The sequence below is a fragment of the Oncorhynchus nerka genome, linkage group LG22, assembly GCF_034236695.1.
Source record: "Oncorhynchus nerka isolate Pitt River linkage group LG22, Oner_Uvic_2.0, whole genome shotgun sequence".
Taxonomy (NCBI): domain Eukaryota; kingdom Metazoa; phylum Chordata; class Actinopteri; order Salmoniformes; family Salmonidae; genus Oncorhynchus; species Oncorhynchus nerka.
In genome coordinates this window covers 53,294,341-53,307,483 of record NC_088417.1, presented here as the reverse complement: position 1 = coordinate 53,307,483, position 13,143 = coordinate 53,294,341, and the positions used below count along the sequence as shown (strand labels likewise).

At 48.1% G+C, this 13,143-nt stretch overlaps 1 protein-coding gene across 1 annotated transcript in view; it reads right to left on the bottom strand.

The window, feature by feature from the left end:
• Positions 1–3,208: 3,208 nt before the first annotated feature.
• The window catches only part of LOC115105333 (ceramide synthase-like), a 43,415-nt gene continuing 33,480 nt past the window's right edge, over positions 3,209–13,143 (bottom strand). The window contains exon 5 of the mRNA XM_065007243.1: positions 3,209–8,200. Coding sequence (XP_064863315.1) covers positions 7,880–8,200 — 321 coding nt within the window. The 3' untranslated portion in view covers positions 3,209–7,879. The remainder of the gene's footprint in view (positions 8,201–13,143) is intronic.

The following is a 13,143-nucleotide window of genomic DNA, read 5'->3' as shown; positions in this document are numbered from 1 at the left end:
CCTACTGCAGTGTTCTCAGAAAATTGAGGCAGAGGCATGTACAGCAATTAACGCAGATTCTGGTTTAAAAGGATTCATCAAATCAGTTTTATTTGTCTTTATGGGGTGTCTTTTACAAGTTGCAACAAAATAATTCCTCTCAATCAATGTTTAGGTTAGTTAAAGAGCCCATTCGTTTCTCAGATAAGAAATTCCTCAAAAAAGGGCACACAACAAAAAAAAACTTCATATATATATATATATATATATATATATATATGTATATATCAAAATCAGATATATAAATATATATGAAAAAATCAGATAATGTTATCAAAAATAACAGGAGGCAGGGAGTGTTGAAGGTAGTGAATAAGCTGCATTTAGTAAATTACACAGCCAAAAGGTGACATGAGGTGACAGACACTATTGTGAGGATGGAAGTCTGATTCGGGACAGAAAACGTTAACAGTACACCGTGTACTGTCATAGAGAGAGTCTAAATCCACAAAAAAACGAAGCACAGCAAACAAATTCGGAACTTGAGTATATAAAAACTTTAAACAAACCGTGATGATGGAAGAGAGAAGCACATTGGAAGACCCCCCAAAGGAGTTGACAAACACCCTTTATCCTAAAAAAATATAAGGCCTCCCGAGTGGCGCAGCATCGCAGTGCTTGAGGCGTCACTACAGACTCGGATTTGATCCCAGGCTGTGTCACAACCGTCCGTAACTGGGTGTCCCATTGTGCGATGCCCTATTAGCCCAGCGTCGTCCGAGTTAGGGGAGGGTTTAGCCACGGGGGGCTTTACTTGGCTCATCGCGCTCTAGGGACTCCTTGTGGCGGGCCGGGCGCCTACAGGCTGACTTTGGTTGTCAGTTGAACTGTTTCCTACGACACATTGGTGCAGCTGGCTTCCGGGTTAAGCGGGCGCATGTTAAAAAGAGCGGTTTGGCGGGTCATGTTTCAGAGGATCTCACCTTCTCCCTCTCCCTCACCCGTTGGAGAGTTGCAGCGATGAGACAAGATCGTAATTGGATATTCACGAAATTGGGGAGGAAAACGGGGTAAAAAAATAGTATGGGGATTTTTTAAAGACGTACCGTAGTATTGTACAAAGAGGACAGCGGAAATGCAACGGATAAAATGCATATTTAAAATAAAATGTTTTATCAGCCCAGTTATAGAATTCAGTTTTAACTTGAATCCAGTGGCCAGCCAGACAGTGGGCCATACCCTCGACACCTACCAGGTCCCTGTGAGTCCCTTGATAAGAAGGACCGGCCCTGTGTGGATATGTGTGAAATCAAAGCAGCAAAACTACTGGAAAAGTAAGCCTAGGGGGCACTGCCCCCAGACCCCAGCTAAATGTTCCACCTCTGCACAGCCATTAATCCTGATCACACTGATAATGCACAACTCAAGCTTCACTGTGCCGAGGCTCCTACATAGACTAGATATGGATGGATGCTGACCTGGGATAAGGGTTGTGTTAGTGGGAAGGGGAGACACTGCCCAATGCAGTCTGGGGGGGGTTGACTAAAGTGCCTGACAATCTTTGGTCTACCAACCCTACAGGTTGCAATACCACAAGCCATGTCAAAATGCATTTGGAAGAAAGCAAAGAAGAAAACAATGGCACAAGCAGGAGAAAACCGCATGCCATTCCAGGTATTTTCATATTTCAGAATCCATTGTTTTCATCGTAACTCGTTTCACAATTTTTAAAACAAATCTAAGTTATACAGTTATATGTTAACATCTTCATCAAACCCTGAGCAAAGAGAGGAGCCTCCAAGAAGGCCGAACATAAGACTTCATATATTATAACAAAACAAATCTGTCCGGATTAAGAATGAAAATAAAGATGATTAACAGGATATGTGTTTTGCATGCAGACCCTTTAACCCCTATGCATGATTCGAAGGCTCTGGATTGGATGTCAGGGTAGGGGGCGGGGGATTGCACTTTAGCGACACGTCAAGATGCCCTGAGTGTCAAAGTGTACGAGACTACTAGCTCTCTATAATCCGCCTCATACCTCACGACGACGTCGACCGTGACCTTGCAACAGACTAAGGGACATTTCAAAGGTATACCATGGAAATCCCTTAAGCCATCAATGTCACCCTCACCTTTTCAGGCCAAACCCCATGTCATGGTCTTACATATCAAATCAATAAAAAAACACTTCAAGATGGGGGAAAATGTCTCTGAAATGTCGATGTCAACCATATAAGGTTCCCAAAAGTGGCTGTCCTGTATTGTGAGGTGATTGGTTGCAGCGGTGCTGCATCGTGAGGACATTTGTGGCATTGACTTGAGGGCACGCAGATTCTGCTCTGGTCCAATAATAATACATTTTACTTGGGGTACACATTTCAAGATAGTCAAGGACATCTTGCATTAAAAGTAGGCCTACATAAAATCAAGTGCAGTACAAAAAAATAGGGCTCTGGTCAAATGTAGTGCACTATAGAGGGAAGAGGGTGCCAGTTGGGAGGGAAGAGGGTGCCAGTTGGGAGGGAAGAGGTTGCCAGTTGGGAGGGAAGAGGGTGCCAGTTGGGAGGGAATAGGGTGCCAGTTGGGAGGGAATAGGGTGCCAGTTGGGAGGGAATAGGGTGCCAGTTGGGAGGTAACCCATGTGAATATATGGAGAGTCTGTCCTTTAGGCGTGTCACTGTGAGCAGCACATCCAGAGAGCCTTTTTAAAGCCATGATGGCTTGATTGGCCTTGTTAGGAAATGGCCCTGTAGCCTAATTAACCCTGCGTTCCCTGGACTCTTGAGCTGCTGAGTGGAGAGACTGGACACCTGATGCCAGCAACGGCTCATCTAGATCAGTGGTTCCCAAACTCTGGGGCGGCATAATTTTTTGAAGAAACACAGTCCAGCTTTAAAAACGTACTCTTGAGAGCTGTAATAGTATAATACTCTAGGTGCAATTTTGAAATTGGGTAGTGCATCATCAGGTCCTCTTGTCATGTTAGTCATTGCATACCTTAAAGAGCGATTTACAGCTAACATTTGTTTAGCTCATAGATATTGTTGTAATTTTTTTGTCACTCAATATCACATGAACACACATTAGACATGGCAAAATCTATAGAACTGCAAAAACATTTGTATTAAAACTGCAAAATTTTAGGCTGTAGTGAGTCTTTGCACCCCATGACAAAAAAGAAGAAGAATTAAAATAAATAAATAAATTACAATAAATAATGGGGGGGGGCAGAATTGCATTCTCTCCACCAACAAGAGAAGTGTGAACAGTTTGTCATGAACAGTGCTTGTGCCCATAGAAATAGACGTGGCGCATACGCTGGATGTTCCCCAATGCTGGTAAACGTAAAGTAAGGGTATGAGGAGTGAGTGAGAAAGATGGAGACAGGAAGGGAGAGAGAGAAATAGGGAGGACAAGAGAGTGAGAGCGCACAATTAGAAGGCCTGGGATGTTTCTGTATGGAGATCTGTGGTCGCATCAGTCAGACAGACAGACAAAAGACACGAGTCGGGGCATATTGATAAAGTTGGACTCTTTGCCTCTGTCTCGGGGTCCGGGCCAAACCAGACAAACAAGCCCATTGTTTAAAAGCAGCAGTACTCAGCTTCCCTTCCTCCCTTCCCCAGCCTTCTGCCTGCTCTGCTCTTGCTCCAGCGCCACCCCGGAAGCACAGTGGCCTGGTTTGGTCCTTTCCCTGACTGGAGTGTTTCTCAGCACAAAATGGCTGAGTCCCCACAATGCAGGGGTCTACGGAGTACAGCAATGTCACCACAATGCAACCGTCCGCTAGAGAGGAGAGCAGATTCCCTATTCCCTACAATGCCGCAGTTTCCTGAAGAGAGATGAGTCCCCACAATGCATCAGTCACCAACAGAGAGCAGTCCCCACAATGCAGTAGTCTCCTACAGAGGACAGCAGAATCCCCAAAATGCAACCTAACATGCAGACAGAACTTCAGCGGACAGGGCCACGTTGACAAAACTGATGCAAAGGTGCATCCTGGGGCCCAATACTTATTAAAATAGCCTCTAAGACCAGATAACGTTGATTAAATACATGATGATTTGCTTGTAGGTTTGAAGCAAAGTTGTTTTGGTCCTCACACAAACACTTCCCTCCATTCTCAAATGTATCCAATTGCCAAGGGCAGCCTCAAGTCTGGTCGGTGTTAAAACTGGAAGAATGTGTTGAGTTTCAGCAGAAATAGTGTGTGTGTACGTGATATTAATGTACCTCTCACGGCTTCAAACTTTTCAAAGTGCTAACAGAATCTATAGAAGCTTCTCATTATCAAGGTTGTATTTCATGAAAAAAAATGTGCATATGGTAATGCATTCTCTAAAAACAAACATATTTCGTTATTATTATCCTGTATTTACAGCTATGCGATTGGTGCTCCATGCTAGCAGCACTGATGCCAACAAGCCTCAGTTCCTCCTTGCCACTATAAAACACATGCCGTGGATGGGCACTCTGGCTAAAATAACCAGCACTTCAATTTACTAGTAAATTAGTAATAATTATCTACAAGTTAACGGTGTTTAATTTATACAGAACTATTGCCTTCATATTTGAAGGCTACGGACAAGTAGGTTAAAAGACAACATAAAACTCTGAGAAAGTATTCAAGGTATTATTGGTTTGTGGACAATATGATAAGATGTATCACATTTAAAGTAACTGGCCAGTGTCCAGATTTCTATGAAATATGACCTATAATTAATTACAATGACTGGAATTGTTTGTTCTCTCAAAAAAATTAATTATGTTAAAAAGCATATTTTCTGTTTTGGAATGGTGTGGGCGTACCCAAACAGCCGAATGGTGTGGGCGTACCCAAACAGCCGAATGGTGTGGGCGTCGACCAGTCAAAAAATATTAATGCGAGTAGGCTGCCGGGATGACATCATCCTCTATGTGGAAATAGCTATCATTTTTTTTTAACTGTCTGTAGAGCTGGGCGATATGGACAAAAACCCATATCATGATAATGTACAACAACAAAAAAATCACAAAAAATGCTCCAATGATAATTCTGCGCTAAATTATAGAAATAAAAATTGGGTGCTAGAGCTGGGCGATATGGACAAAAAGTAGTATTGCAATAAATGTAACAATATTGCTCGATAACAAATACAATGATAAAAACATTTTATTTTTAAATGGACAGTTACTTTACATTAGCGGCAGGGCTCTCGATAATTTATTTTTCAGTGCCAAGTGACACTTGGCAGCCAGACTCAAAAAGTAAGCCATTTCATCTAACATATCCAGGAAATGAGATCTCTTGATTTGTAACCTATTAAAATATGATCCAATATTAGCAGGTGTATTTTTGACAACATCTTTGTGCAGATTGGCCTAAAGGCTATATTATTCACCACCTGAGGAAGTGGGAACTCAAAACAGCTAGATTGCTAACTCTAAATAGGATATTGTTGCTATATAGAATAAATAATTAGCCTACATGGCTATCAGTAAACATAGGCGAATGTCCTACAGAACCTTTCCACCGCTAGGCCTAGGCTACATGATGTAGGCATATTAACTGCAAATGGCGGGCTCTGCTCATCTCCGCTGCATCGAAACCATACTAACTACAGCAACTATTCTGGTTGTAAAGTGTTTCCATGAACTCAATTGAGGTGATAAATACATGATATACTCACAGAAAGCTGTGTCTCCTCTCTAACTAGAACAAAAGTAGTTGCTTTGAAAACGGAATAGCATTTTGAGCAACGGCCATATGCTTGTGCTTCTCTCCATCGCCGTGTGCAGTGGGTGTCAGCAGCCAACAGCGAAACAGGGACAAGCAGGAATCAACATAATGCATAGGCTATTACTGTTGACCAAATAATGATTTTAGGACAAACTACAGAATCATTGTATAGCAAAATCACAGAAAATTCCTGATGTATGCAAAATGCTTCGGTAAGGGGAAGGTAATGTCGGTAATTTTCTGCTTATCGTCCCAGCTCTAGATACAATTTTGAGGTGTTTTTTTCCCCTCCAATTTATGCTTTGGCCACAAATACAACTATAGGATGAGTCAACATTTGGGTACGAGTTAACAGAATATGAACTTTTAAAAGTGATATTTTCACTGGACAGTTACAAAAACAAAAAACGATGGTTGTTTCCTGCTTGCTGACCTGTTCTAAGGGGAAAACTCATAATTAATCCCCAGAAAAGGCAATCATGAGTAAAAGTAGAATACATTAAATGAGTGTATCGCCACCATCAAGCCTTTCTTATTCTATTCGACAATCTTGTGTTTGAAAATAGAGTATAATTTTGGAGCAGGGCCGCATGCAGCTGTGTAATCATCCTGCTCCAGCATCATGCTAGGAACATTACTGTTTTTTAAATCTAAACATCAGGTTAATCTCTACTACATGGGGTTTTAAATTGTCCTCGCCATTTTCAACCCAGTCTGTTTTATTGCACCAACTGGCACCTACTGGGCCGGTCCCTGGAGAACACAATGTGACCTTAAAAGGGATGCCCAGTGGTATACAAGCCCCTCCCATGTGGCCCCCAGACCCCCTGTTGCCTCAGGGCAGCATTGACCTAACAGAATCACCCCACCGCTCCCACCCCGCAAACTTGACGTTGAGTGACCGTAAAGTCTTGTCTCCACCCACTAAAAGCAGCTTCAGCTGTTGCAATGGAGTCGAACCCGGGACTAAACGAGCCCATTCCTTCTAATGCTGCTACAGCGCTCCCAGAGAAGTCTTGTGTATGTAAACATACGGACAAAGCTTTTGCTAAGCCACCCCCGTTAGGTAGGGAGGACACAGCACATAATATAGAGAGAGGCTCCTAGCTTGTGATGCCCCACCCTGTGTGACACTGAGGGGCGTGGGTTTATAGAATTCATGTAAACAGACGCAGCAGGGCAGCACACAGAACCCTGTTGGGCCGTAAACAACAAAAGAGGAAGACGAGCGCGCCGATTGGCCAGCGGCGGCAGCCATGGAGAACTGTGAATGAGGAAACGGGACAATGGGGAGGCGCTGAGGTGGATAAAGGAGGGTGGAGTTCCACAATCCAATCACATTAATGGGTTTTTGTGTAGCTATGCTGGTGCAAAGAGCTTGGTGCAAACATTTCTTTCTCATTTTCTCCTTCAAATGTAGATGAGGTGACACCCGTACCTATCTTAGTTTGTAAACACCCCATCCCATTCCACCCCTCCACCCACCACCCAGCCTTGTCACCATTACTATCTCCATGCCAAGTCCCCTTTCCCGCTCCTCCTCCTCTCCCGCCGGCGGTCTTTTCAAGATGAGGACTGGGTGGGTGGACAAACACTTCATAAAATGTGAATCTTCAGGACTTGACATAAAACCCATTGACAAAACAAAATAAATCAACAAATTCTACATACACATTCATCTACACTAACTGATCTTCAATCAGCAGAGCAAGTAATAGATGAAGTGGAGGGGCCGGGGGAGTGTATCAGCACCCCCACCCTCCCTCCGAAAAAAGCCAGGACCTCCATTCTCGGTCTTCTTCATATCTTTTAGGGAAACTCCAGTGTAGCACTACAAATATAACCCCTGTCCAATCACTCTAATCCAAGCACACACAAAAAAAATTGAGTAGAGCTTGGGACTGGGCATGGAGCGATCAGTAGTATCGAAGCAAAAGGGAAACATGGGGGTGGGGGCTCAGGGGGAGGAGGAGCAGTAGCAGTACTAGTGGAATCATAGTAGTAACGGTAGTAGTTTTGTGGAGACTGTGGTATGTAGCCGAAGTTCTTCTGCAGTAGAAGTAGTAAGTAGTAGTCGATGGTGGTTCATTTTTGTGTGACTCGAGCGCATATAGAGTAGAGAGAACCGAGAAAGAACAGAGAGAGCGCGATGGTGACGGAGTGAGCTCTCCAGCTCTAATGGTTTCCCTTGGGTTGGTTGTCCGTGAGGGAGGGGGGGCTAGGTGGGGGCAGGGGGGAGGAGTGACACTGGCGTTGGTAGAGCCGCCAGCCCTTGCGGCAGAGCAGCACGAACCAGTAGACCTGCGGCGCCAGGATACACAGGCTGCCCAGGTTGACCGACAGTGTCAGGTGGAACGGCACGCCGTAGACAGGGATGCCGTAGTGGCGGCCGTAGACCCAGTACATGTAGGGAAAGAGGGCGATTCGACACAGGAAGAAGCTGAGCAACACCATGCCCCCATTGGCCTTATGGATCCAGCAGTCCTGCAGACCCAGCTGTGAGAAACGATAGGAGAGGAGGATGGAGGGAGAGATGTGTTGGGAGAATATTGAAAAGGAGACAAAGAGAGAAAAAAGGTCATTATATGGTCAAACAGTCTTGAAATTCTAAGTGAGCAAAACTGGGCTGGACCTGTTCGAATACTTTGAAAATACATTCTTCCTTCCATGATGTAGTCACTGATCTGAAGACTGGACTGGTGAAAGCTATGAAGTGGTACCCATGCATCATGGTAGATCTGTTGATAGATACACTATTACAGGAAGTGAAGGAGGCATTCTAACAGTGCCCATGTGTGGTCTTGTGTGTTTTGACAGTGGCTCTGCAGTACCCATCCAGTCCACCAGAGGACACTAAGCAAGAGCGCAGAGAGTGGCCCTACTGAATGAAGTCAGAAGTCAGCAGAAAGTGAGCTGGAGACCAAGCAGGCTCACTGCTCTTTGCTCTTTTAGTGAAACATAAACCAGGAGTGTTTATTTAGTGAGTATCTGTATGGATACAGGTACCTGCCAAAATAAAGGAAACATCAACATAAAGCGTCTTAATAGGGCGTGGCCAACATGAGCCGCCAAAGCTGCCAGATCAGCTTCAACACACCTTGGCATAGATTCTACAAGTGTCTGGAACTTTATTGGAGGGATGCAACACCATTCTTCCACAAGAAAATCCATAATTTGGTGTTTTGTTGATGGAACACGCAGGTCTCAGGCACTGCCGAATCTCAATTGGGTGGAGATCCGATGACAGACACACAGAGGCCGAGACAGACACACAGACAGAGACAGAGACCGACACACCGAGACAGAGACGCGCACACACACCGAGACAGAGACGCACACGCACACCGAGACAGAGACACACACACACACCGAGACAGAGACGCACACCGAGACTCACACCGAGACAGAGACTCACACCGAGACAGACAGACAGACACCGAGAGACAGACAGACACACAGACACCGAGACAGAGACACACAGACACCGAGACAGACAGACACACACCGCGACAGACAGACAGACACCGCGACAGACAGACAGACACCGCGAGACAGACAGACACCGCGAGACAGACAGACACCGCGAGACAGACAGACAGACACCGCGAGACAGACAGACAGACACCGCGAGACAGACAGACAGACACCGCGAGACAGACAGACAGACACCGAGACAGACAGACAGACACCGCGAGACAGACAGACACCGCGAGACAGACAGACAGACACCGCGAGACAGACAGACATGAGACACCGCGAGACACAGACATGAGACACAGACATGAGACGTGTTTTGTTGATGGAACACGCAGGTCTCAGGCACTGCCGAATCTCAATTGGGTGGAGATCCGATGACAGACACACAGAGGCCGAGACAGACACACAGACAGAGACAGAGACGCGCACACACACCGAGACAGAGACGCACACGCACACCGAGACAGAGACGCACACGCACACCGAAACAGAGACGCACACCGAGACAGAGACGCACACACACACACCGAGACAGAGACGCACACCGAGACTCACACCGAGACACACACACACACCGAGACAGACAGACACACAGACACCGAGACAGACAGACACACAGACACCGAGACAGACACAGAGACAGACAGACACCGAGACAGACACACAGACACCGAGACAGACACCGAGACAGACAGACAGACACCGCGAGACAGACAGACACCGCGAGACAGACAGACAGACACCGCGAGACAGACAGACAGACACCGCGAGACAGACAGACAGACACCGCGAGACAGACAGACAGACAGACACCGCGAGACAGACACCGCGAGACAGACAAACAGACAGACAGACACCGCGAGACAGACAAACAGAGACAGACACCGCGAGACAGACAGACACCGCGAGACAGAGACAGACAAACAGACAGACAGACACACGCGAGACAGACAAACAGACACACCGCGAGACAGACAGACATGAGACACCGAGACAGACACACCGCGAGACAGACAGACACCGCGAGACAGACAGACACCGCGAGACAGACAGACAGACACCGCGAGACAGACAGACACTGCGAGACAGACAGACAGACAGACACCGCGAGACAGACAAACAGACAGACAGACACCGCGAGACAGACAGACACCGCGAGACAGACAGACACCGAGACACCGAGAGACACAGACATGAGACACCGCGAGACAGACAGACACCGCGAGACAGACAGACAGACAGACAAACAGACAGACAGACACCGCGAGACAGACAGACAGACACACCGCGAGACAGACAGACAGACAGACACACGCGAGACAGACAAACAGACAGACAGACACCGCGAGACAGACAGACAGACACCATGAGACACCGAGACACAGACAGACACCGCGAGACACAGACATGAGACAGACAGACAGACACCGCGAGACAGACAGACACTGCGAGACAGACACCGCGGACCGACACCGCGAGACAGACAGACAGACACCGCGAGACAGACAAACAGACAGACAAACAGACAGACAGACACCGCGAGACAGACAGACAGACAGACACCGCGAGACAGACAGACACCGCGAGACAGACAGACACCGCGAGACAGACAGACACCGCGAGACAGACAGACATGAGACACAGACATGAGACACCGCGAGACACAGACATGAGACACCGCGAGACACAGACATGAGACACCGCGAGACAGACACAGACAGACACCGAGACAGACAGATACCGAGACAGACAGACACCGAGACAGACAGACACACAGACAGACACCGCGAGACAGACAGACAGACACCGCGAGACAGACAGACAGACACCGCGAGACAGACACACAGACAGACACAGCGAGACAGACACACAGACAGACACCGCGAGACAGACAGACAGACACCGCGAGACAGACACACAGACAGACACAGCGAGACAGACACACAGACAGACACCGCGAGACAGACAGACAGACACCGCGAGACAGACAGACACCGCGAGACAGACACCGCGAGACAGACAGACAGACAGACACCGCGAGACAGACAGACAGACAGACACCGCGAGACAGACAGACAGACAGACAGACACAGACAGACAGACACACAGACAGACAGACAGACAGACACCGCGAGACAGACAGACAGACACCGCGAGACAGACAGACAGACACCGAGACACCAGATACGAGACAGACAGACATGAGACACAGACAGACACACAGACAGACACAGACATGAGACACCGCGAGACAGACACACAGACATCGCGAGACAGACAGAGACTCCGCGAGACAGACAGACACCGCGAGACAGACAGACAGACACCGCGAGACAGACAGAGACACCGCGAGACAGACAGACACCGCGAGACAGACAGATACAGACAGACCGACACACAGAGACAGACAAACAGACAGACAGACAGACACCGCAGAGACAGACAGACACACGACGAGACAGACAGACAGACAGACAGACAGACACACGAGACAGACACAGACAGACACCGAGACAGAGACAGACAGACAGACACCGCGAGACAGACAGACATGAGACACCGCGAGACACACACACAGACACCGCACAGACAGAGACATGAGACACCACACAGACACAGACAGACAGACACCGCGAGACAGACAGACAGACACCGCGAGACAGACACACAGACAGACACCGAGACAGACAGATACCGAGACAGACAGACACCGAGACAGACAGACACACAGAGACAGACAGACAGACAGACACAGACAGACACACGACAGACACACAGAGACAGACAGACAGACACCGCGAGACAGACACACAGACAGACACCGAGACAGACAGATACCGAGACAGACAGACACCGAGACAGACAGACAGACACACAGACAGACACCGCGAGACAGACAGACAGACACCGCGAGACAGACACACAGACAGACACAGCGAGACAGACACACAGACATCGCGAGACAGACAGACACCGCGAGAAAGACAGACAGACACCGCGAGACAGACAGACAGACACCGCGAGACAGACAGACATGAGACACCGCGAGACAGACAGATACCGAGACAGACAGACACCGAGACAGACAGACACACAGACAGACACCACGAGACAGACAGACAGACACCGCGAGACAGACACACAGACAGACACAGCGAGACAAGACACACAGACATCGCGAGACAGACAGACAGACACCGCGAGACAGACAGACAGACACCGCGAGACACACAGACAGACACCGCAAGACAGACAGACACCGCGAGACAGACAGACAGACACCGCGAGACAGACAGACAGACACCGCGAGACAGACAGACAGACACCGCGAGACAGACAGACAGACCGACACCGAGACAGACAGAGACAGACACCGCGAGACAGACAGACAGACACACGAGAGACAGACAGACACAGAGACAGACAGACAGACACCGCGAGACAGACAGACAGACACCGCGAGACAGACAGAGACACCGCGAGACAGACAGAGACACCGCGAGACAGACAGACACCGCGAGACAGACAGACAGACACCGCGAGACAGACAAACAGACAGACAGACACCGCGAGACAGACAGACAGACACCGCGAGACAGACAGACACCGCGAGACAGACAGACAGACAGACACCGCGAGACAGACAGACAGACAGACAGACACCGAGACAGACAGACAGACAGACACCGCGAGACAGACAGACACCGCGAGACACAGACATGAGACACCGCGAGACACAGACACGAGACACCGCGAGACACAGACACGAGACACCGCGAGACACAGACACGAGACACCGCGAGACACAGACATGAGACACCGCGAGACACAGACATGAGACACCGCGAGACAGACACACAGACAGACACCGAGACAGACAGATACCGAGACAGACAGACACCGAGACAGACAGACACACAGACAGACACCGCGAGACAGACAGACAGACAGACACCGCGAGA